Source organism: Elephas maximus, chromosome 4 (genome assembly GCF_024166365.1).
Source record: "Elephas maximus indicus isolate mEleMax1 chromosome 4, mEleMax1 primary haplotype, whole genome shotgun sequence".
Lineage (NCBI taxonomy): Eukaryota > Metazoa > Chordata > Mammalia > Proboscidea > Elephantidae > Elephas > Elephas maximus.
In genome coordinates, this window is record NC_064822.1 from 8104717 (window position 1) to 8130285 (window position 25569).

The window sequence follows — 25569 nt, forward strand, 5'->3', positions numbered from 1 at the left end:
ATGATAAACTTCTGACAAGTTTGAAAGCCATGAAAATTTTTTTATAAAGAAAAAGTGCTAAAAAGGTTTGTTTAACATGTTATAAATTACATAGAACATGTTAAAATCAAGAGAAGTACCTGATTCACTCTGAGTTAAAATTCATATGTTAGTAAACTTTATTTTTTGAATCTAGCAACTTCAAAGCCAATGGGTTAACTGAGAATTCATATCATTTACCTGGGTTATGAAGTTATTTTGATTACTATTCAGGTATGTAGAGACTTCATAATCTTGGTATATTAATATATCCTGACTATAAGGTATTATGTCTCAAGATTATTATGTATTATATTTGAAGCTCTTTAAAAATATGGTTAATGGTTATATTTAGAAACACTTTTATCAAAAGTTTTTTTTTAACTGATTTTATTTGGCTTTTACATTATGCTCGTAATTAATTTCCATCAGGTCTTTCACTATTAAGAGTTATGCTTATACATTAATCATGGCCATATTAAGTTTTGTCCTCTGCAGATAAGCTTTTACTTTGTTGATTTTCTGAAAACATTTGACCAGAATAGCTCAACAAAAAAGATGGGCTATATTGGACTTATGAAAGGGGCTGTGACTAGACTCAATCAAGATTTCCAGAGCTCTTAATGCAGATGCTGGTGGGTGGGCAGACTGTGCTTGATCCAGAATCACATGGAACAGAAAAGTTAACTACACAAGACTGAGTAAATGAAACAATGCTATGGGTTTTATGTAAATATATTGCTGATGTTTTTACATCTTTCTTTCTAGAAATAAGAAATTCCTTAAGATCCTACTTTCTAGATACAAGAAACCATTTTCCTCTTTTCTCCTAAATTACCTAACTGGTGGGTTTAGACATTGTAACTCTTCGATTAGACATTCCTGTTGACAAACTTAACAAAGTTATAAATATCATAACCAGAAGAGTCTAAAATTTGAACTATGATTTTACAGATTAGAGTAACATTAGATTTCCTATTAGTTGTCTCAAGGAACAGCTCGTGCCTTAATAAATAAATGCTGCTGTATTTACATGAATATACAACCTGAGGTCTCGGAGAACACAGTTGCTGCTGAGGCACGTGAAAAGCAGTTACTGATGCTGCTTACGCAAAAACGAGCTCCTCAGGAGGCTGGTTTCCTGGGGCAAAGACCCACCTAAAGTCACGGTTCACTGGTTATTTCAGACAACGGGCCTAACATTATTGGTCGGTGTTTCGGTTTTACCTCCTGATTTGCTGTATGGTGCCTGAGATCTGAAAAGCCAGCTAGTGCCCAATCACCATTTATTGAACACTTTTGATCAAAAGATTCTATGACAAGATCATAATCCAAAGGAGGGAACCATAAAAGAGTTGTAATTCTCCTGAAATCCAGGTTTCTGGCATTCATAGAGGTTAGTGCAAGCCACACAGACCATCGCCCTCAGGTGTCCTTTTGAACCTCGAGCCTTGAAGAAAAACTGGTTCCTGAAGCCAGTAAGAGGCAAACAATTGTCCAGATAAACCAGCAAAACTATTTTGCTCTGGGTGTTATGCTTTTTTAAAAGAATTCAGTCTGATTTGAAAAACTGACTCCCAAGATCAGTAAATAGAGTTATGTTTAGGGTAAATCAGTAATTGGTTTAATCAGTCTTCTAGACAGTGTTGCATGAAATGTCTGTCTAATGCTTATAATCAAACTCTCACCCTCTTGTTACACAGAAAATTACATATCTTAAAGAAATCAGGTTCGCAGGGGAGACTGACTTCATGGCTCAGACTACATTTTGTCTTAGGTTCCACTTCTGCTTCTGAGAAAGTGACCCATGACTATTAGTAGGTAAACCAAAGAGGGACAACTTGCCCTTCGGAAAAACACTTAGTATATTTTAGACAGATTAACTGGACACCTCCAACAGGAAAATCATGAATTCTCTAATGAAAACTTGGTTGTCACATGTAAGTTCTTCTGTATTTTCTGTTTTCTTAGACAAACTTTGTGTGCTCCTTCTAGATATGTTTTTATGTGATATATCTACCTATACTAGTTTAGATGATCCCTTTCCAACTGACAGTGAATCTACATGGGCAATCTGCTATTCAGATTCCTGGTGAATGCATGGGCAGTGCACCTTGGGAACTTTAGGATCATCTTTAGATATTCATCGTAGATATTAAAAAGGTAATGTTAATTTGTTATCCATTGTAAAACGAGAGTTGGAAGAAAACTCAATGGTCCAACAGTTGGTATGGTTGGTAGATTTAATTCCTATTTATGGTATAGTTAAATTAGAGAAATCTTTAAGAAATTTATCAATCGCTATGGGACAAATAACAGACAAAGTTGCTTGTGAGACAGAAACACAACATTGATCTCTGACCTCATTAAGCCAGGGTGACACGACATAACAGAATAGCCTTAGATTTTTATTTATCAGTCCAAGAAAAGTGTAGTCTGTGCTGTAACAAATACCTCTTGTTGCATTTGGATAAATAACACAAGAGAAGTAGAACAAGATACTTGGTTACACACTGTAACACCCTTACAAACGCCAAATTTATTGGGTTGGTTACCATCAGGATAAGTACATAGGCTAGATCACTACTGCAAGGGATAGTCCTGATAGTATTAGACATAATAAAATTTATCCTCTATTGTCTTACATACCTAAAAGGCAAAAGAAGGCCTTGGGCTAAAATGCTGATGTATATTGAGTCTGCAGTTGATGAGAACTTTGCTCTTACTTAAAATCCTGGTGAAGAACCAGATGGTACCTGGTGGAAAGCTAGCACTGTGAGTTTTAAAGAGTCTGCAATGGCTGCCATCTAGAAGCTCAACTAAGCCCAGGTATTAATCATTGATGTGTTATCTCCAATCTCCGATCAAAAAGAGAGAATCATTAAAAAAATAATAATGTTGGAGTCATTACTCCTTGTCCTTGAGCACAGAGAATGTGACCCAGCTGGAGCTGGACTCGCAAGGGCTCACAAGGACTCATAAAGACATATCAATTGAGCCCTGAGATAAACGCAATAGATGGGAGAATCTTGAAAATTATCTTTTAGGGAAGAAAAATATCTTTTAGGGAACTTGTCACATAAAGCCAATCAAACAGAACACAAAAGACTTTCCACTCTTATCTCTTTTCTATTAACATTTAGTAAATAGAAAATTTGTTGGATCAATGAAAACCCCCCAAATCCTGACAAACTGTCAGCCAATAATGCAGTCTCTGGAGTTGATCCAGAGTGGGACAACTATTTGAAGGAGGGTATGACGAGGCTGAGCCATTATAGAAAGTGCTTACTAGAAGGCCTTAAAACTGGGGTACAAAAACAGAAAAACCTCTTGAAAATTTATGAAGTAATTCAAGGACCTCAAGAAAACCCCTCCAAGTGTTTTGAAAGAATTTTTCAGGCCTTCTGGAGACATACTGACATAGATCCTGAAGCTACTGAAAATCAACGAATGGTTAATATCATCTTCATAGGACAAAGCTCTACAGATATTTGCAAAAACTCCAGAAACTGGATGGAGGACCAGATTGCAGCTGGTGAGATGGTCACGCACCTTCAATCACCGGGATGGGTGGTGAACGAGGAAAAATACAGGAGCCTGGCTTGTCGGTCAAGTACTTGGGTGTTATCTGGTTGGTTAAGACTTGAGTGATACCTGAAGCCTTGATAAGGTCTAAGTCTACCCCTGCCCAGAAACTGTGAACCGACCACAGGTATTTGTCAGGCTCCTAGGATATTGGTGCCCCTTCATACCCCATGTACCCCATACCCTGTGGCCCCTATATAGGTTAGTGAAGAAAAAAGTGAGACTAAAGGAGAGAAAAACAAAAAGATTGGGTGAGAAAGTGATATAGGGGGATAGAGTAAAAGAGAACGAGTAAGAGAGAGAAGATGAGACAAAGATTGGAGAGAGAAGGTGAGACTGGGGAGAATTCTAGAAAGTGAGGGTGTGAGAAGAGAGACCTCAGAAGAAAAGAGAGACTGAGACACGGAGAATATAAAGAAAAGAACAGTGTGAGATTGAGAAACAAAAGAGGGGGAGGCAAAGATATTTGGTGGACAGTGCGGGACGCACTCCCCTCTATTACTTGGTTTATTCTACCCTTTTTAGGCCCTCTAGTTGCTATATTTCACTTCTGATTTTTGGGCCTTGTCTCCACAAGCTTCTGAAATATTTGTGTCCTCTAGGTTACAACAATTCCAAGACGATGCAGGGTTTCCAGCCCATTCCTGAAAGTGAGACCGCCAGTCCTTACAAAACCTTAGACCAGATAGGAAGAGATTTCTACTCTGCTAGGTAGGCCAACAACCCAGTGTCAGCTTGAAGAAGTTACAGAAGAAGAAACCTCCACCCCTACACCCTCATAAAGAATCATGAATATGAAATCTCTCGGGGGGAATGAGGTAGGGAAGAAACAGGGACTGAGCCCCTAGGCAAGGAGCCCTGAAACACCCGTAACTTGCAACTTACTTACAATACTATGTCCTTGGCTAATGCAAAACCCCCATCCTAGAATGTGAGATAAGGAAAGAACAAACGATGTACTCCCTTGTAAGACATTTTTCAGAAGGACTGACCTGATCTGTTCCCTGGAGCGTGCGCAGGCATCCGTAAGGTGACTGACAGATGACCTCCACCTGATGCAAGTACCCGCGACAGGAATCAAACCAGCGCCGCAGGAGGACTGCGCAGGCATGACATTCCATAAGTCCTGCCACCCAGTCCCAGGAGCCTTTGCTATGGTTTCCATCTTGGAATCCAGATGCACGTGCAGCCTAATTTAGTATGCACCGCCATTCTGAGAAGTACCCGCCCCTTGAAAGAAACCTGCTAAATATTCATTACCCTATTATCCTCGCCAAAAAAAAAAAAAAACCATATAAGCCCCAGAAAAACCTTTGTTTGGGGGGAATAGAGGCTAGTCTTGCTTCATCCCTCTCTGTTCCCTGTTCACGAGCCTTCACTTTCTGTCTGCCGCTAATAAACCTTTGTTTGTATGGAACCTCTGAGCCTCTCCTGGTCATTCTTGTTCAGTAGAAGGCAAGAACCTAGGCAGGGCTTAGTCCTGAGCTTGGAAGCCTTGCCCTGTAACACTATGAAGCTGAAACATAAGTCCACACAATAATTCATCATTAATGGTAAATGGAGGCCGCAGTTTAATGACAACTTTGATTTTGATGCCTACAGAACTGTGAAATTCCACGATCAAGGACAAGAAGGCATCTATGCAACCAAATTCTAAAATAAAACTTGCTTGTTTTGCAACTAAGAAACAGATATTAGGTATTATTTTTACTGAAGATATGTTTAAATATTTCACCAAGATTTTATTAAGCTACTTTGGTACAAGGTCCTCTTCAACTTATATTGATATAACGTACGTCTTAAGTCAATCTGAGTTATTTAAAAATAATTAAACCACCATTAATATAATTTTGGTGATAGCAATACAAATGCATATACTTACAAATTTAAATATTTGTTTAAAAGCAGTGAAATCCTATTTATATGAAGCAATATCTCACATTGACTTTAAAGTTTTATTGCAATTATATGAATTTTTTTAAATATTTGAAATAGACCTCTGTCATGGATTGAATTATGCCAAAAATGTGTGTATTAATTGGGCTGGACCATCATTCCCAGTATTGTGTGATTTTCCTATATGTTGTAAATCCTGCCTCTATGATATTAATGAGGGAGAATGGGCAGCAGTTGTGTTAGTGAGGCAGGACTCAACCTAAAGGATTAGATTGTGTCTTGAGACAATCTCTTGAGATATAAAAAATAGAAGCAAGCAGAGAGACAGGGGAACCTCATACCACCAGGAAAGCAGCACCGGGAGCAGAGCATGTCCTTTGTACCCAGGGTCCTTGTGCATGAGAAGCTCCTTGACCAGGGGAAGACTGAGGACAAGGTCCCTCCTCCAAAGCCGATAGAGAAAGCCTTCCCCTGGAGCCGACACCCTGAATTTGGACTTGTAACCTACTAGACTGTGAGAAAATAAATGTCTCTTTGTTAAAGCCATCCACTTGTGGTATTTCTGTTATGGCAGCACTAGATGACTAAGACAGAATTTGGTACCTAGAGAGTGGGGTGCTGCTCTAACAGATACCTAAAATGTGGAAGCAGTTTTAAAACTATGAGTGGATAGAGTTGCGACAGCCTCAGAGTACCTGCAGCGGCAGAGAAGTGGCAACAGCACAGAACCAGAAGCAGCAAAGCCAGGAGACCAGTGTAAGACGGTGCTGGAGCCGACTCAAGGAGTGAGAGAGCTGAGTGCCTGTGTGCAGGAGGCTTCCTGGTGGAGTGGAGTGCCTCTAGGCACTTATCGGTGGAGCTAGGCTTGCTGACCCATGGACCCAGAGAGCTGAGTGCCTGTGCGCAGGAGGCTCCCTGGCAGAGTGTGGTGCCTCCAGGCACTTATCAGTGGAGCTACTGAGCTTTAGAACACTTGCACCAGCAGGACAGAAGTGGCCATGAGGCCCCAGGAGCCGGGAGGGCAAGAAACCAGAAAACAGGAGCTGAAGAGACAACACAAGAAGCCACGCTGGTATGGCCATGAGCTCAGAGGTTTCAAAGGGTGGAGCTATGGCCTCTGGTGTTTCTAAAGGTGAAGTTGCAACTCAGTGAATTAGGAGAATGGTGCACCTTAAGCGGAGGGAACAGAGTTGCTGTCCCAGTGGGCCTGGAAGGCAGAGCTGAAGCCCAGGGCAGAGGGGCCTCCATTCAGAATCTGGACAGTGTGGCCAATACCTAGAGTCTGGAGGGCAGGGCCATTGTGTAAATTGTCTCAGAGAACAGAGGATTATTTTCAGAGCTTTGAGGGCCAATGTAATGTGTTCTGCTGACTTGCTTGGTGCCTGTTATCCTTTCTTTCCCTCCAGTTTCTCTCATTTGTAATGGGAACGTCTAACTTGTGCCTGTTCTGCCATTGTACCCCTGGAACCAGATAACTGGTATTCTAGATTTCACAGATGAAGAGGTTTTGGATTTTGGACTAGGAGTTAAGACTTTTGCTAAGATATGATGGAGTGAATATGTTTTGCATGTTGCAAGGATGTGATTTTTTGGGGGGCCAAAGGGTAGAATGTCATGGATTAAATTACGTCCTCCCAAAAATGTGTGTATCAATTGGGCTGGGCCATGATTCCTGGTATTGTGTGATTTTCCTGTATGTTGTAAATCCTATCTCTATGATGTTAATGAGAGAGAATGGGCAGCAGTTGTGTTAGTGAGGCAGGACTCAACCTACAGGATTAGATTGTGTCTTGAGGCAATCTCTTGAGATATAAAAGAAGAAAGCAGAGAGACAGGAGGACCTCATACCACCAAGGAAGCAGCAACTGGAGCAACGCACGTCCTTTGGACATGGGGTCCCTGTGCCTGAGAAGCTCCTTGACCAAGGGAAGATTAAGGACAAGGACCTTCCTCCAGAGCCCACAGAGATAGAAAGCCTTCTCCTGGAACCGACACCCTGAATTTGGACTTGTAACCTACTAGACTATGAGAAAATAAATGTCTCTTTGTTAAAGCCATCCACTTGTGGTATTTCTGTTATGGCAGCACTAGATGACTAAGACAACCTCTGTTAGCAAAAATGACAAACTGATTTAAGTACAGAGTCAAAGAATCCAGATTAAAAAAAAAAACTCAGACCATGACAGTACCAAAAGAAAAAGAAAACTACAGACCAATACCCCTCAGGAAAAGAAGCAAAAAATCCGTAAGAAAATGTTATTAAATAGACTGTGGCAGTATACAAAAAGAATTATATGCCATGATCAAGTGGGATTTATTCCAGTGGTACAAGCCCGGTTCAATATTCAAAATCAATTAATCTACACTGTTAAAAGGCAAAGGAAGAAAAGTCACACGATCTTATCAATTGATATAGAAAGAGCATTCGACAAAATTCAGCAACGATTCATGACAAAAATTCTCAGAAAACTAGGAATACTATGAGTCAGAATCCACTACACAACAGTGGTTTTTTTTCCCCTCAACTTGATAAAAAGCATCTATAAAAAATCTACAGCAAACATCATACATAATGGAGAAAGACCGGGTGTTTTTACTAAGATCGGGAATAAGGTAAGGATGTCTGCTCTTGCTGTTGTTATTCAACACAGTACTGGAAGTTCTAGACAACATGATAAAGCCAGGAAAAAAAAAAAAAAAAAGATGTGCAGATTTAAAAGGAGAAATAAAACTTTTCTTATTTGCAGATGACATGATGGCCTACATAGAAAATTCCAAAGAAACTATAAAAAAAAAAACTCCTAGAAATAATAAGCAAGTTCAGCATGGTCATAGTATACAAGATCAACACACAAAAATCAATTGTATTTCTATATACTGGCAATGAATATGTGGACACTGAAATTAAAAATATAATACCATTTGCAATCGCTAAAAAAAAAAAGTAAGTGTAAATCTAACAAAGCATTTGCAAGATTTTTATGCTAAAAACTACAAAGTGTTGATAAAATACATCGAAGAAGCTCCAAATAAATAGACTGTGTTCATGGGTTAGAAGACTCAACAGAGTGAAGATGTCAGTCCTCCCCAAGCTGATCCATAGACTTAATGCAATTTCAATCAAAATCTCAACAAGATTTTTGAAGATTTAGACAAAATAATTGAAAATTTATATGAAAAAGCAAAGGAACGAGACTAGCTAACTATGAAAAAGAACAATAAATCCGGAAATATCACACTACCTGACTGCAAGACTTATTATATAGTAATCACGACAGTTTGTATTTGCAGAGAGGTAGATAGATGGATCGCTGGGACAGAGTAAAAAAGCCAGGAATAGCCAACAAGCACTGATTTTTCACAAATGTGCAAAAGCAACTGAATGGAAGAAAAACATTCTTTTCAATAAATGGTCCTGGAGCAACTGGATATCCATAGGCAAAAAAATAAACCTCAAACCAAACCTCACACCTTACATAAAAATTAACTCAAAATGGATCACAGATTTAAATGTAAATGTATAAAATTTTAGAAGAAAACATAAAATCTTCGAGACCTAGGACTCGTTGAAGAATTTTTAGACATGACACTGAAAACACAATCCATAAAAGAAAAAGAGATAAGTTGAACATCATCAAAAATGAAAATCTCTGCTCTGTTAAGAGGATAAAAAGCTGGGAGAAAATATTTGCAAGGCACATATTTGATAAGGGACTCATATTTAGAATATAAAAAGAACCCTCAAATTGAACAGTGAAAAAAAAAAAAAACGAACAATCCAATTAGAAAATGGGCAAAATATGAAGATATGTTTCACTGAAAAGGATATACACATGACAAATAAGCACAAGGAAAGATGTTCAACATCATTAGTCTTACCAAAAATCAAACCCACAGCCATCGAGTCAATTCCAACTCATAGTGACACTGCAGGACAGAGCAGAACTGCCCCCACAGGGTTTCCAAGGCTATAATCTTTACAGAAGCAGACTGCCTCATCTTTCTCCCACGAGGCAGCTGGTGGGCTCGTACCACTGCATTTTCGGTTAGCAGCTAAGCACTTTAACCACTGTTCCACTAGGTCTCCTTTCACTAATCCTAGGGAAATGCATATTAAGATCATGATGAGCTATCATAACATACCTATTAGGATCAGTGAAAATAAAGTAAAACAAAACAAAATAAAAATTAGTAAAAAAACTCAGTGCTTGCAAGAATGCTAAGAAACCGAATCTCTTCTACACTGCTGGTAAAAAAAACAGGGAGGTAAAATGTACAGCCACTCTGAAAAACAGCCTGGCCATTTCATTAAAAAACTAAACGCATACATTTACCATATGATACACAACTGCATTTATCCCAAATAATAGCTTATGTCCACACAAAAACATGTACACAATTGCTCAGAGCAGCTTTATTTATAATATTCAAAGTGGAAAGAACCAAAATATCCTGAAGTAAGTGGACAGTTAAATAAATTGCGGTATATGCACACCAAGGAATACAGGCTCAGCAATGAAAAGGAATGAACTATTGACACACACAATGGCTTGAACGGATCTCAAGGGCATTATGTCGTGTGAGAAAGGTCATGCACCGTATGATTTCAATTATATAATTTTATGGATTGAGTTGTGTCTCTAAAAAAGATATGTTAAAGTCCTAACTCTATTTCCTGTGAATGTGACCGTGTTTGGAAATAGTCTTTCAAGATGTTATCAGATAAACACGAGGACATAAGGGAGTGGGGTAGGTCCTAATCCCATCTGTGTGGTGTCTTATAAAAGGAGCGCAGACATGCAAAAAGAGCTAGAGAGAGGAATAACAGCATATGACAATAGAGGCATACACAGCTACAAGTCAAGGAATGTCGAGGGTTTCCGGAAGCCATCAGAAGCAAGGAGACAGGCATGGAACAATTTTGCTCTCAGAGCCCTCAGAAGGGATCCATATGGGCATACTCTGATTTGGACTTCCAGCCTGATTTTTTAAGCCATCCACTTTGCAGTCTTTTGTTACAGCAGCTCTAGGGAACTAACACATACAACATTCTCGAAACTACAAAATTATAGAGATGAAGGACGGACTTGTGATCGTGAGGGGTTAGGGATGACGGCGCAGAAGGATGGATGTGGCTACAAAGGGGTGGCAGAGGAAGATCTTTGTGATGCTGCAGTAGTTTTGTATCTTGATTACAGTGGTGGCTATATGAATCTACTGATGTGATGAAATGACACAGAACTATAAACACACTGTGCCAATGTCAATTTCTTGGTTTTGATATTACGCTATAGTTACAAAAGGTATAATAACCACTGGGGAGTGAAACTAGGTGAAGCGTACACAAGTTCTCTGTAATATCTTTGTAACTTCCTTTGAATATATCATTATTTCAAAATCCAAAGTTCAAAAAGAAAATAGAAGGCAGAAAATTGTCACATGGCACTGTAAACAAAATTCGCATTTTCTTCCTTATTTCTTTCTTAGTTCTAGCTCATCACCATTACTCCAGTTTTGTTTTCCAAACATTGAACCCAGGAGTCAAATTTCTCTTATTTCCCAGCTGTAAAACGTAAAATACTTAAATTTACCTAGCTCATTGTTTCTTAGCAGGGTTCCAGTGACATTTGAGAAGGACCAATTCATTGTTGTTCAGGAATTGTTATCACCAAGCAATGTCCCCAGCCACTGAGAAAACCAGAAATGCTTCACATATTTCCAAAAACTCCCTAAGAGCATCTTACTTCCTCAGTTGAGAACCAACAACTTTCCTAGCTTATAAGAGAATACTAGAAAGTTAGAAATTTTTATCAGGAAAGTCCTAGATTCTAATAAATGCAAGCCTTGCAGACAGAATTCCCAGACGAGAAACGGTAACTCAAATTCTAATGTCAAATGCAGCTAACATTGTCCTAGAATTTTATTATACTCCATTTATCCACTTAGGAGCAATTGATATAGTCAAGGATGCTATAAAAACTGATTACCACTAAATACTGGATATCCATCATGGAAAGTTCCTATCAATTGGAAGACAATTTTCGTCTTTGCACGCTATGGTATATGAACTTCAATTTGTCCAAAGTGAAGATAATCCAGTTTACTTATGCTGAAAAGTGCAGCTCTACTAAGAAAGGAAGGCATCAGAAAAAGAGAATATGAGCATACTCTTTTCAAGGGATGCATGAGCCTAAATAAAATCACCAGACTTTTTGCACATCAGTTTCTTTATATTGCTGATGGGCCCTGGATTTGAACATTCTTTCATTCCAGATTACACAGACACTAACATTGATTGGGGTAAATTCCTAGCAAGTCAACTTCTGAAGAAGAATGCCCAGAGGTATGAGATAATATTCAGAAGCCCAATTCTCAATTCCTTTCTTTTATCCAAATTTTCACATGATTACTAATCACCACTAATCTTTGAATCCAGTAAGCATCACAGTCCCACCTAAAGCACCTACTGAAAACCCTGATTTTCTAAGCACCAATCCTATAAGAAGTTATATTTTTATTGCTTATCTTGTAGTCATTAATGTGTTTTATCCCCAAAGTTATGAAAGCTGTTTGCGCCAATCCTTTGTACCATGGTGGCCTACATTTGTGATAAAAACATTAGCATAAAACATTAGCATAAATGTAGTCACTAAGGTAACACTACTGTTGCAAAGGCTAACAAATCTGGTTACCAACCTGAACTAAAGGCACGTTTTAAAGCTCATCCTAGAAATTAATGCTAATGAGGCTTGCCGCACAAACGGCACGGAAGGAAGAGTACCCTGAAAAGACTGGGGATGCAGTCTGGTTTTCATGAATTTTAGTGACAATTCACAGGCAGAATTAACAAAAAACACAAGTGATCTCCTTTACTGTATTCTTTTACACTTGAACATCTTGTTTATTATAAACCGAGAAAGAGACTCAGCAACACAACCAAAAGGTTATATTTACATATTATGTATTTTCATTCTTTGTGCACAGACTTATTTCAGAAAAGAAATATTTGGCTCAGGGGAGAAAACATTTTTGGCTTCCCAATAAAAGTAGTATGTTTTCTTATAGAAACTCCTAAAAAAGATAGTATTTTGGCCTTGATCACTTAATGGTTCCAGATGGCCAGTCCTATAAAAGGACACCCCCTCTATTCTTTTATTCTGACCCTGAGGGCATGAATTATCTCTAGGAGGTTAGAGTCATTTGTTTTTCTGAACAGTCAGGTTGTTGTTAAGCATTAACCATCCCATTTATCTGGGGCCAAACCTCAGCAATGACAGAAGTAACTGATTAGCCCAAAACTTAGCAAAAGAAATAAATGTCTATTGCTTTATCCACTTCAGCCAGTCCTTCCTACTTACAAATAAGGCAACTATTCTGAGGCTCAAATTATTGCAGGCAGCTGTCCCAACGAATGTTGATGGACAATATCATCACCCTGTATTTCCTGATCCTTGAAGTATAAAAAAGAAAATTTGAAACAACAGCCATGAAACTTTTTATCAAGGCTTGAGAGTTTGTAAAGAATCTATCATTGCAATTTGTTATGTTCCAACATAAATACTCACACCTTGCCTTTTTGCAAAAAAAAAAAAAAAAGTCTTCTCCATTATGATAATGAAATCGCCTTGAAACTGCATAGAAAACAATACACAAAATAATGTAATATACTAAATAAAGTAATAAGGTTAATTTCTTTCCTGCTGTCACCAAATTCATGCGAACAGTCTCTCTTCAGCTTGACATCAATTAATGATTTTAATTCCAGACTCTTGTCACAGTGTTCACCACCCTTTTCTCTAATTAAAATGGATGATGCATGGTGAAGAGAAAACACACAAGACTTCTGTTCTTGCAACATTTCTATTCATTAGGATTTTTGCTTTTACAATAAATGGCTTTTAGCACTAATTGCAGTAGAGTAAGATGAAAAGAACTTTTTTTATGACTGTGTGGTACAGTCTTTATATACCCAGGAAAGGTAAAAGTCATGAGACTTACTACTGAGTAACCAACTCCTAACGATGGGAATCAATGGCATACTTAAATTACTCCACGGTATACAAAATGCCTCCACCCCCAAAGCTGCATTACACACAACCATCCATGGTTCCATTTTTTTAAAGGCTCCAAGGAATAGAGTTGACCTTCAATGATTTTAATAAAAGATTCTGCAACTGCTACAGAAGATAATACAGGAACATTAGTTTAACAGAAAAAACTTCAAAATAACTTTCAGATTTCAAAATAAATGAAGCTACATATTAGGTAGTCGTAAACTATTTCCAGGCGGCAGTGGTAGTCCAGTGGTAAACTCTTGTCTCCCACGCAGGAGACCCAGTTTGATTTCAGCCAACGTATCTCATACACAGTCACTACCCACCTGTCAGTGGATGCTTGCGTGTTGCCATGATGTGAAGCGGGTTTCAGCAGAGCTCCCAGACTGAGACAGACTAGAAAGAAAGGCCTTAATCTACTTCTGATAATCAGCCAATGAAAACCCTACGGATTACAACAGTCCAATTCATAACCGATCATAGGGATCGTGCAGGACTGGGCAGCGTTTTGTTCTGTTGTGCGTGGGGTTACTATGAGTAGGGGGCCCACCTGATGGAAGCTAATAACAAAAAATTGTTTAAGATCTTGCAATCAATTTGCTTCAGAAATGTTTTACACCCAACTTATTGCTTTGCCACCCAGAAAAGCCCAAGTCTGGAAACCAAGTTATTTTTCCCAACACTAACAGTACTACCTTTCTCTATTTTTCAGTATTATAGAAATTCATCAGAGAAGATCAAAATTTATAGCTGAATATAATTTAACCTACAATTGGAAAAACAAGTTCAATTTAATAGCAGTCTTTAGTCAACTAATGGAACGCTTTATAGAATTTGCCCCTCAAAACGCTGGAGCAAATGACAGACTTCAGAAATACTATGACTCAAGTCATAAACCCTTTAGCCTATAAAAAAATAAAATTAAATCTAATAGCTGTCACCTACCAGTGTATAAGCTGTCAACTTGGTATCTATGTTAAATTCCATAAAACAAAAAAAACCAAAATCCCATTGCTGTTGAGTCAATTATGACTCATGGGGACCTTACAGGATAGAGTAGAACTGCCCAAGGGTTTCCATGCTGAAATCTTTATGCAAACAGGCTGCCACACCTTCCTTCTGTGGAGTGTCTGGTTGGGTTCGAACTGCTGACCTTTCGATTAGCAGCTAAGTGCTTAATCACTGTGCCACCAGCACTCCCTGAATTCTCAGAAGGGGGAACAATATTCTGCTACATTTCTTCTTTGAAAACAGTCACAATTTTAGGTGAGATGTCAATATCTTTGTAATATTAGGGTAAAATTTGATTGGAAAGAGAGGACTTCCATATTCTAATTGTGTCCTAAAAAATTTTTTTTCAAAGAGGAACAACTCTTTTAAAGGTATATTCTTCCAGTTCTAGGAAAGAGGGAAAAATGTTGAAGTCCATAATGGTACCTTATAAATAGGTGAATGAAAAAGTTAAACTGCATTTCTTAATGCCAAAATGAGATGATATTATCCATTTCAAAAATATAAAATGATTTAAAACTGAAAAAGAGATCAGAGAAAAGCATTCACGGAGATACTACCAACAACTAATGCGATCGTAACTTTTAAAGAATCTATTGCTATTATAAAACATTGCCATTGCTATTATAAAACAAACAAAACAGAAACTAGCAAGTGTTGACAAAGATGTGAGAAACTGGTGAACATGTAAAATGTTAGTGGGAATGTAAAATGGTAGAGCCACTGTAGAAAACACTTTGGAACCCCACTACCAGGCATATTCCCCCCAAAAAGTGAAAGCAGGGCTCTGACAGAAACCTGTACCTCAATGTCCGCTGCAGCACTATTCACAACAGCCATAAATGGAAAGAACTAAAATACCCACCAGTAGATGAATGGATAAACAAAAATTACACGTACATGAAATGTTATTCAGCCATAAAGAGAAATGATGTTCTGATGTCAACTACAACAGGGAACTCTGAAAACATGCTATGTGAAATAAGCCAGAAACAAAAGGAAAATATTACATGATCCCATCTATATGAAATATTCACAGCATAGGCAAATTCATAGAGACAGCAAACAGACTCAAGTTCACCAGGGGCTGCGAGGAGAGGAAAATGGGAAGCTATTGCTTAATGGGTACAGAGCTTCTGGGCTGGAAGAGGAAAAATTGTTTTGGAAATAAACTGTGATGTTGGTTGCACAACATTGTGCCACCGAACTGTATGTTTAACAATGGCCAAAACGGCAAATTTTATGTGGTTTTATGTATTTTAAGGAGGCCTGGTAACATAATGGTTAAGCACTTGGTTGATAACCAAAAGATCAGCAGTTCAAACCCACCATCTGCTCTGGCGAAAAAAGGCCTGGAGATCCGCTTCCCTAAAGATTACAGCCTAAAAACCCTATGGGGCAGTTCTACTCTGTCACATTGGGTCCCTGTGAGTCGGAATCAATGCGACAGTACCTAACAGCAACAACGACAATATATGTATTTACCACAATTTAAAAAAAAAATAGACTTCCCCATCCCACAGGAGCCACTGTACAAGGGGGAGGAGAGGAATGCTGAGTTTGGGTGTGGAAGTTTCCACTTTCCTAAACTACGCCAGTTCCTGGGAATGAGACCTACCCCAGAACTGCCGTCTCCATGAAGCCCTCGCTATCAACTTCAGTCCCGCTGTCCCTCCCCTGCCCAGTGCCCTGCACCCACCCATCTTCACACCTGCTAGCCTTGCCTCACATCACTGTTTCAGTGTCAGCAGGTTTTCATCTTTTCTCCCTCATAATAAAGTGAGGGGTCACTGAGAGAAGGAACCGTGTGATAATAGTTTTTGAAACCACCATATTATTGTACTCTTAAAATAATGTGGAAAAACAAATACTTCTCTTTTACATCAACTAATAAAACACTAAAATAGTATTTCACTGACCAAAACACACACACACACACACACACACACACACACTGACATACTCAACATTCACTCATACAATATTCTGGCTTCACAGGTATCAAATTACCCATGACACCTGTTATTTCCACCTCAAAGACATGCTCCACCTCCAACAATGAATATATCTCAGACAGCTCTGATCAGAAGTCAAACTGCATTTTCCTACCCCAGTTCTACAAAATCAGTTCCATACATATAAAAACCCCAGTGCCATCGAGTCTATTCCAACTCATAGCGACCCTATAGGACAGAGTAGAGCTACCCCATAGAGCTTCCAAGGAGCGCCTGGCAGATTCAAACTGCTGACCATTTGGTTGGCAGCCGTAGCACTTAACCACTAAGCCACCAGGGTTTCCATCCATACATATAGTCAGTCCATAAAATCAGTTCTAAATACACAACATGTCCAAGCTTAACTTCCCCAAGTATTGGTCTAAGTAGTGAACTCCCACTAACCAAGTTAAGAGATTCTTAAACATTCTTGTTTACCTCACAATAAAAGACAAAAAAAAAAAAAAAAAAAGTTTTTGGTGAAAACAATTTTATTGATTAGAGTTGCTTTTCCGACAGATTAAAGTGGTCAAACAAAATATTTTTTTTTTTAAATTATGCTACAGGATAGAAAAATATTTTTTAAGTCAAAAGGTTAATTTATAAAACTCCACTTTTATATGAATGACAATATGTCACCTAAATGCAAAGATTATTGCCAGAAAACAAATATCACCAGATTAAAAAAAAAAATCTTACCAAGACAGACCACAAATTATTTTATCAAAAATTCAGGTAATTCCTCAAAGCAGATATTGAGGACAGTTGATAAAATGGAAAAGAGAGAACGTCAATCAATCAACGGGAACCATACGCAGAAATGCCACAAAAACTTGTCAAATGACACACCATGAACTAGAAATGTGACATATAAGCACAGAAAATTCGATGGTCTAGTTTGATGCTTAATTGCATGTGCCAACTTGGCTAGGCTGTGGTACCCAACTGTTTGGTCGAACAGTAGTCTAGATGTAGCTGTGAACGTATTTTGTAGATGTGATTAACATTTACAATCAGTTCACTCTAAGGAAAGGAGATTACCCTTAATAGTGAGGGTGGGACTCATCTAAACAGTTAAAGGTCATAAGAGTAAAACATAAAGATTCCCAGAGAAAAAGGAATTCTGCCTTAGGTTTGTATCATAAAAATTCTGCCAGTTTTCAGCTTGCTGATCTACCTTATAGATTTCAGACTCAAGAGTGCAATACCAACTCATTTCTGCATTTTCAGCTTGTCAGCTACCCTACGAATTTCTGACTTGCCAGCTTCCACAGCTGCGTGAGCCAATTCCTTAAAACCATATAATGTGTATGTGTATCTCAAACTGGTTCTGTTTCTCTGGAAGCCCTGAATGATATGATATACCCAGTATTGAAAACACAAGGCTTTTAAGGGTGATTATCACTTTGAAAAATGGAAAATGCCAAGCTACATATTTTCTTAACGGATTTACAAATACCCTACATATACTAGGATAATTCCATGAGAAATTCATTTACCTTTTTCATGTCTCTACTAAAATCATTAAGTATCCTTGGAAATATTTCCAAGCACAAGTTACTATGTAGACATAGATAATAATATCGTAATAGCTATGGCTTGCCAAGTAACTACAAAATGCCAGCCAATTAACATTATTAATCTTATTTAATAAAATGAATAATATATATAGTAAATATTTTTGAGAGTTGGGGAATTTGGCCAGATGTCACAGCTAATATTTCATCTTTCTATCCTTCATTTCCACCCATCCATCTGTTCACGAAGAAAGATTTGACTGTGTTCCACAAAGCATTTAAAATGATGTTATAAGAATACATCAAAATGCAAAAAAAATCAAAATAAAAATAGAAGTAGTCAACATTGTAAAGGATGTGTGTATGTAAATATGTATTTTGTAGGAAAATATATTAGAATGACATAGACGAGTATGTTAATAATAGCATTATTTCAGATACATTGCTGTTTTTCTATTCTTAATTCTATGTTTTTTTAAATTTTATGTAGTTTTAAAATTTAGAATTTTAAAATTAGAGTAAGTTTAGAATTAGACATTAAAACGTATATATTCTAAACAGGTAAGTAATATCTAGGAAAGAAAAAACTGAATAACAAAGATAAGAGCCAGGAAAAGATTCTTAAACACACAAAACCAAAGCCATAAAATAAAGGCAGGTCATAACACTGGCTCTCAGTTTACTCACAGTTTTATGAAACAATCAGTTCTGTTGTCTAAAGCCAGTTAGGTGACTGAGCTGGGTGTGGCCGAACCACCATATTTCTCAAATAACGCTCGAATTCTGAGAGACATTACTGTTCCATGAAAAAGGAAATTATGTGTTGGGGGTGGGGTAGGGGAAGGCCTATGGATAAATAACTTAGGAGAACAATGACTCTTTATTCCTTTCTTGGTCATTAACACACGTATATTGACAAAGTTAGGGTTCTGAGGAATAACAGAGTAAAGAAACATGCACAAATTAGTTTATCTGTGTCCAGTGACTGGAGGACATCATGCTTGGTAAAGTAGAAGGTCAGTGAAAAAGAGAGACCCTCAATGAGATGGTTTGAGAGGTGGCTGCAGTAATGGGATCAAAAATACTGTCTTAGTTATCTAGTGCTGCAAAAGTAAAACCACAAGTAGGCGGCATTAACAAAGAGAAATTGATTCTCTCACGATCTAGGAGGCCAGAAGTCCGAATTCAGGGTGCCAGCTCCAGGAGAAGGCTTTCTCTTTCTGTTGACTCTGGGGGAAGACCCTTGTTGTCAATCTTCCCCTGGTCTAGGAGCTTCTCAGCACAGGAAGCTCGGGTTCTGGCATTGCTTTCTTGGTAGTATGAGGCCCGCACAGCTCTGTTCTTCTTTCTTTTATATCTCAAAAGGGACTGATTTTAGATACAGCCTAATCCTGTAGATTGAGTCCTACCTCATCAAGATAACTGCCGATAATTCTACCTCATTAACATCATAGAGGAAGGATTTACAACACAAAGGAAAACTCATCAGATGACAAAATGGTAGACAATCACGCGATACTGGGAATCATGGACTAGTCAAGTTTACACACATTTTTGGGGGGACACAACTCCATCCATAACACATACCGATGATTGTAAGGATAGCACAGGACTGGGCAATGTTTTGTTCTGTTATACATAAGGTCGCTATGAGTCATAGCTGACTTGACGGCAACTAACAAGTATTCCCTAAACATATCTTGTACAGGTAGTCCCAGACTTACAACAGGGTTCCTTCCTGATGACTCTTCCGTCATAAGTGAGTTCTGATGTAATTTCAATACCTCTTTTTTTTTTTAGTATTATTGCCTTTTATTATCAGTATCTTTATAAATCTGATCTCTATTTGTATTTGGGAGTTGGAAACGTTACATCTGAGAATGATGACATCAGTAGATTACATGCTGCAACACTGTATGTAGTACATATTACTAATGATAAGATGTAAAAAAAAAACCCAGAAGGTCATAAGTGTGGTTTGTCATAACTCAACTATGTCGTAAGTCAGGCGTCTACCTGCACATGGATTCCCTTTTCTGCTGCTAAACAGTTTGGGAAATCCTGCATCACATAAAAAAAAAAAAAATCGCATATACTAACTATTAAAACGTAAGTGTAGATGTCATCAGAGTAAAAACACAGTAGAAAGTCAATAGTTACTTCTGATAAGTGGTCAACAGAAATTTATTACTCTGCTTTATAATGAAAGCTAAGGGTGGTGCAAACAATTAACTTGCTCAGCTACTAACTGAAAGACTGGAGGTTCAAGTCCACTCAGAGCAGCTGGGGAGACAGACCTGGTGATCTCCTGAAAAATCAGATATTAACAACCCTATGGAGCACAGGTTTTACTCAGACACATAGGGTCGCCAAGAGTCAGAACTGACTTGATGGTCACTGGTTTTAAGTGAACCTGAAGTTACACAGATCACTGAATTAAACATGCTTCTACTTAAGATTTGGACCCCAATCCTTCTGTGGGGGAAATGGGCAAATAGGGGCAGCACTTTCCTAGCACACCTGAAAGGCAAACCAGTAAGTGGCAGATAAGCACTGAATTCACTCCTCAGCTTCTAATTTGTTAGTTACCTCACTTAGCCCAAAGGTAGCCAACAGCACCTCTGAAATGCTAAGTTGCCTAGGTTCAGTACTGAGAACTAAACCAAAAACCAAACCTGTTGCAGTCGAGTTGATTCCGACTCATAGCGACCCTATAGGACAGGGTAGAACTGCCCCATAGGGTTTCCAAGAATCAGCTGGCGGATTCGAACTGCCAACCTTTTGGTTAGCAGCTGTAGCTCTTAACCACTACGCCACCAGGGTTTCCTACTGAGCACTAAAGGCCAAAATTCACCCTTGGCATCATCCCAGACTCTCTGCTTCTCAACAAGAGAAAGAAACTTTATCATGCCACATCAGCTTTGCAGCAAGGCAAGACTAGTGAAGCCAGAGGACACAGAGTGATCCTTCTTGATCATGTCTCCTACCTGGTCAGCATTAATTCGACCCCAAATCTCCTAGTTTTGTCAGGGGGTGGAAGGGAAGGGGAAGAAGATAACAAGAATTAAGTCAAATTTAATCCCAGGCCTATGTTCAGAAGACTCTAATTTACTTTCACCATCTTAAATAAATTTTAACATGTTAAAAAAAAAAAAAAGTTAAATTATATTCATTGTCCTTTCAAATTTTTAATATTTATATTTTGAGTATATGGCTGTGTATGGGCAAAAAATATTTTGATTTGTAGACATGTCATAACTGATAAGTAAGTGGAGTTTGGTTTTCTATTTTTATAAGTTGTTGTTGTTGCTAGGTACAATTGAGTTGGTTCTGACTCATAGTGACCCTATGCACAACAGAACAAAACACTGCCTGGTCCTGTGCCATCCTCACAATTGTTGCTATGCTTCAGCTCACTGTTGCAGCCACTGTGTCAATCCATTTCGTTGAGAGTCTTCCTCTTTTTCACTGACACTCTACTTTACCAACCATGATGTCCTTCTCCAGGAACTGATCTCTCCTGATAGCAGGTTCAAAGTATGTGAGATGAAGTCTCGCCATACTCGCTTCTAAGGAGCATTCCGGTCATACCTCTTCCAAGACAGATTTGTTCATTCTTTTGGCAGTCCATGGTATATTCAACATTCTTCTCCAACACCACAATTCAAAGGCATCAATTCTTCTTCGGTCTTCCTTATTCACTGTCCAGCTTTCACAAGCATATGAAGTGACTGAAAACACCATGGTTTGGGTCAGGCACACCTCAGTCTTCAAGGTAACATCTTTGCTTTTCAACACTTCAAAGAGGTCTTTTGCAGTAGATTTGCCCAATGCAATGTGTCTTTTGATTTCTTGACTGCTGCTTCTATGCATGCTGATCGTAGATCCAAGTCAAATGAAATCCTTGACAACTTCAATCTTTTTTCCATTTATCATGATATTGCTCATTGGTCCAGTTGTGAGGATTTTTGTTTTATGTTGAGGTGTAATCCATACTGAAGGCTGTGGTCTTTGATCTTCATCAGTGAGTGCTTCAAGTCCTCTTCACTTTCAGCAAGCAAGGTTGTGTCATCTGCATATTGCAGGTTGTTAATGAGTCTTCCTCCAATCCTGATACCCTCGTCATCTTCATATAAAAAAAACCAAACCTGTTGCCATCAAGTGGATTCCAATGCATAGCGACCCTATTGGACAGAGTAGAACTGCCCCGTAGAGTTTCCAAGGAGAGGCTGGTGTAGTTGAACTGGCGACCTCTCGGTTAGCAGTCAAGCTAGTGGTATATAACGCTACAGGAGATACTTGACTGCTAATCTGCAGTGAGGCAAAGGCTGTAATGGGAGTATAAGCTGTAGTTATATTCATTTTTATCTATTTCTCCAGGCAAATTTTTCCCAATTGTAGTTTCCGTTTTCAAAAGAAGAGTCACCAATGTCAAGAGACAGAGAACAGAAATGAAGACATGCAAAAGAAGCCTTGCTCTACCAAAATAACAAACACTAAGCACTCCACTTACGTAGCTCAGTAAGTCTCATGCACTCATTTGCTCTTACAAAACCCCTGAGTTTAACTAAAACATACTTGTAAAAACCGTTATTGAAATACAAAGTCAACGTATAATAATTTCCTCAAGTTATGAGCCTAATTGATTTTCTTTAATGGACCATTCACTTGTTTCTTGACCCTAAAAGATTTTTATTCTAGGCCTCCTGTACATTGTAAATTCATTATGACCAACCTGGTTCCCAGAAGTAATGCATCATTACAAGTATGAAGATGGAGAATAAAAGCAAAACTGAGAAGTCAACTGTGCCTTAGGCAAGTTAATAACACAAGTGACACCATTATGTAAAAATCATTGTTTGGTTGGAAATATCTGACCACGCATTATAGAAGTATTTTAGAAAATGGCGTTAAAATTCTGGCTTGAAAGGCAGCAGTCATCTTAAAGTGCAAAGGGGAAATATTTGTAATATGAAAAATGGTACAATTTAATGAAGCTGTCCCCTTTTGCAGGCATCAGGATGGGGGAAGTGTACTGTTTCTTTCTGTGGCTCAGAATGCTCTCTAGCTAAGTCACGTATTTGCCTGTGGATAAATCTGAGTTCATATATTTACCTGGCATATTACCTTCCCTAGGAACAAGAAACTCTTTTGGGGTAGAAGTTTATACTATAGAGCAATGAAATGCTGTATTATATGAACTAAGAAAATACTGTATGCCCTTAAACCTACATTCGGTGGTGAGTTCATTAATAAATTTAGGGAACCCAAAAGTGACCAGGACTAGAGAGAGTAGGAAAGTAAGAAGGGCCTAGGTTAGAAAGATGGAAAAATAAAACAAACAAAAAGTTGGGGGAGAACCAGCAGAATAAACCCAAATTTCCATCATAAATTCAAAGCCTATATTTTTTCCACTTATATCATATATACCCTGAAAAGCTACAAATAAAGAATCAGAGTAACCACTCTAACAAAAAACAATCTCAGTGGTATTACAAAGATGAATGGGAAAATACCCAAATACTAATCTCTTCTAAAGAAAAGCGCTGTAGGATACTATGTTTAGTTACATCATACATTTTTAAAGTGTGAAATAGAAAAGCTTCACTAGCTCTGGATTGTGGTAAGAAACCTGAGCTCAGTTTCAAAGATGCTGGGTTATAGTCTTTGGGTTATGGACTATATTTAGCTGTGTAACCTTGACCAAGTCACCAGAAACTAACTTAAACTCCAAATTATTCAAAATAAAATAGGCATTCCAGCTTCAGTGGCCACTGAGCCCACTCCAGCTCATGGTGGTGCCACGTGTGTCAGATTAAAACTGTGCCCTGTACAGTTTCCAATGGCCGGCCCTCTGGAAGTAGACCATCAGCCTTTCTTCGGAGATGTCTCTGGGTGGCCTTCAACTTTCAACCTTTTGGTGAAGAGCCAACCGCATTAACCCTTTGCATCATGCAGGGACTCAAAATAGGCATAGTACCTCTGAAAACTAACTGAAATGATACAAGAAGCTCACTGTGAAGACTATAAACTCTAATAACAAGTAAGTGATGCCTTTCTAATTCCCTGGGGAGTTTAATGAGAAAAATTCTAATTACTTATAAAAACAGTTTTCAAGTGTCTGCTAAACGTGACTCTCTTCATTCATTTCATCAGTCTTTGGGTTCCTGAAATGTAATGATTCAACCATAGATAGCAATTTTGTGGAAGAAATGGTATGAAATTTAAGTAGAAAATGTCACAAAATGTGAGGAGCTAGTGAAACAGAAAAGAAACAAGAAATAAATTTCAGGTTCGAGAAGGAAACAACACAATGAAAACCTAACAGCCTCTTCTATTCCCACTACACATCAAGATATTTAAAACCGGTATATAAATTCAAGTGGTTTTATTTCTAGGTGAGTGTTTCTTGAAAATTATTACATTGTATTATAACTTATAAATGAATGAGGCAGGATTTTGATTTTTTGTGAGTTAAAAATATATATAAATTGAGTATTAATGTTTCCTTATTCATCTAATAGGCTCCTATGTGAAAGATCTTAGCTAAAACCCCTAAAGTTCACTGATGCCTCAAATAAACATAAGGGTTTTTGTTTTTAAGCTTTCTTTACCTGGTATTCATCCCACAACCAACAATATATGGATTGACACAGAAAAATAAAAATTAAGTGAAGGCAAACTGTTTATATTAAAAAAGAAGAAGAGAGAAAGAACAGGAAGGAAAACAAACAAGAAGAACCTCTTTCTAATGAGGTTTAATCAAACGCTGAATTCTGTCTACCTCTCCTGTTCCTGCTTCATTCGCATCCTCTCCTCTTCTGAAGTAAGGGCTTCCTGTACTTTTATTTTACCCGTTTTCTCAATCTTGTCATCTTTTCGATGTTTGCCAAACCTGTTGATAACAAAAAATTCTATCTTGTCAATGTATACAAAATGAAGTTTTCTTCTGTGATGACAAAGGTATATGTATTCAATGAAATGTTAGCGTCCTAAAATGAGGGCCAAATGTCTCCTGCAATTCATTAGTTCTGCCCAATATAAAATGTTTCAATCAGATTATTTTATTCATTTTTAATTAGAGTTTTCCAGAGGAAACCCTTTTGGAAAATAGCCTCAATTTTGATTTTTGCTTTTGGCAATAATAATTCATTCTTATTAAACATTATACTGAGTGTCAAATACTTCAGATACTACAGGATAAAAATCTGCACTAGAGTGGATTTCTCTTAGGACTAAAAAAACGATAATCCAAAATCATCTATTTAATAACCTCTCCATAAATGACTATCCTTCTTTATTTTCAAAGCCAGGTTTATTGGAAACATTCATCATAGTTTAAAAAGTGACAAACAAGGTGGCGTTTGCAAGGTTTAAAGGACAAGAATAATTGATACTGCTATAATACTTTGATCTTATTAAATTGAAAGCTTTAAGGCATTCTCATCAAATATTCTCCTAAATCTGATGAAAAGTGATTGCAGAATGTGGTGT

At 37.9% G+C, this 25569-nt stretch overlaps 1 protein-coding gene across 18 annotated transcripts in view; it reads right to left on the reverse strand.

Moving 5' to 3' along the window:
- The window catches only part of PARD3 (par-3 family cell polarity regulator), an 870612-nt gene that overhangs the window by 245856 nt on the left and 599187 nt on the right, over positions 1-25569 (reverse strand). For 15 of the 18 annotated variants that reach the window (XM_049885016.1, XM_049885003.1, XM_049885008.1 and 12 more), the window contains one exon: positions 24860-24970. The exons of the other annotated variants lie outside the window; for them this stretch is intronic. In XM_049885016.1, coding sequence (XP_049740973.1) covers positions 24860-24970 — 111 coding nt within the window. The remainder of the gene's footprint in view (positions 1-24859; positions 24971-25569) is intronic. 18 annotated transcript variants of the gene reach the window in all.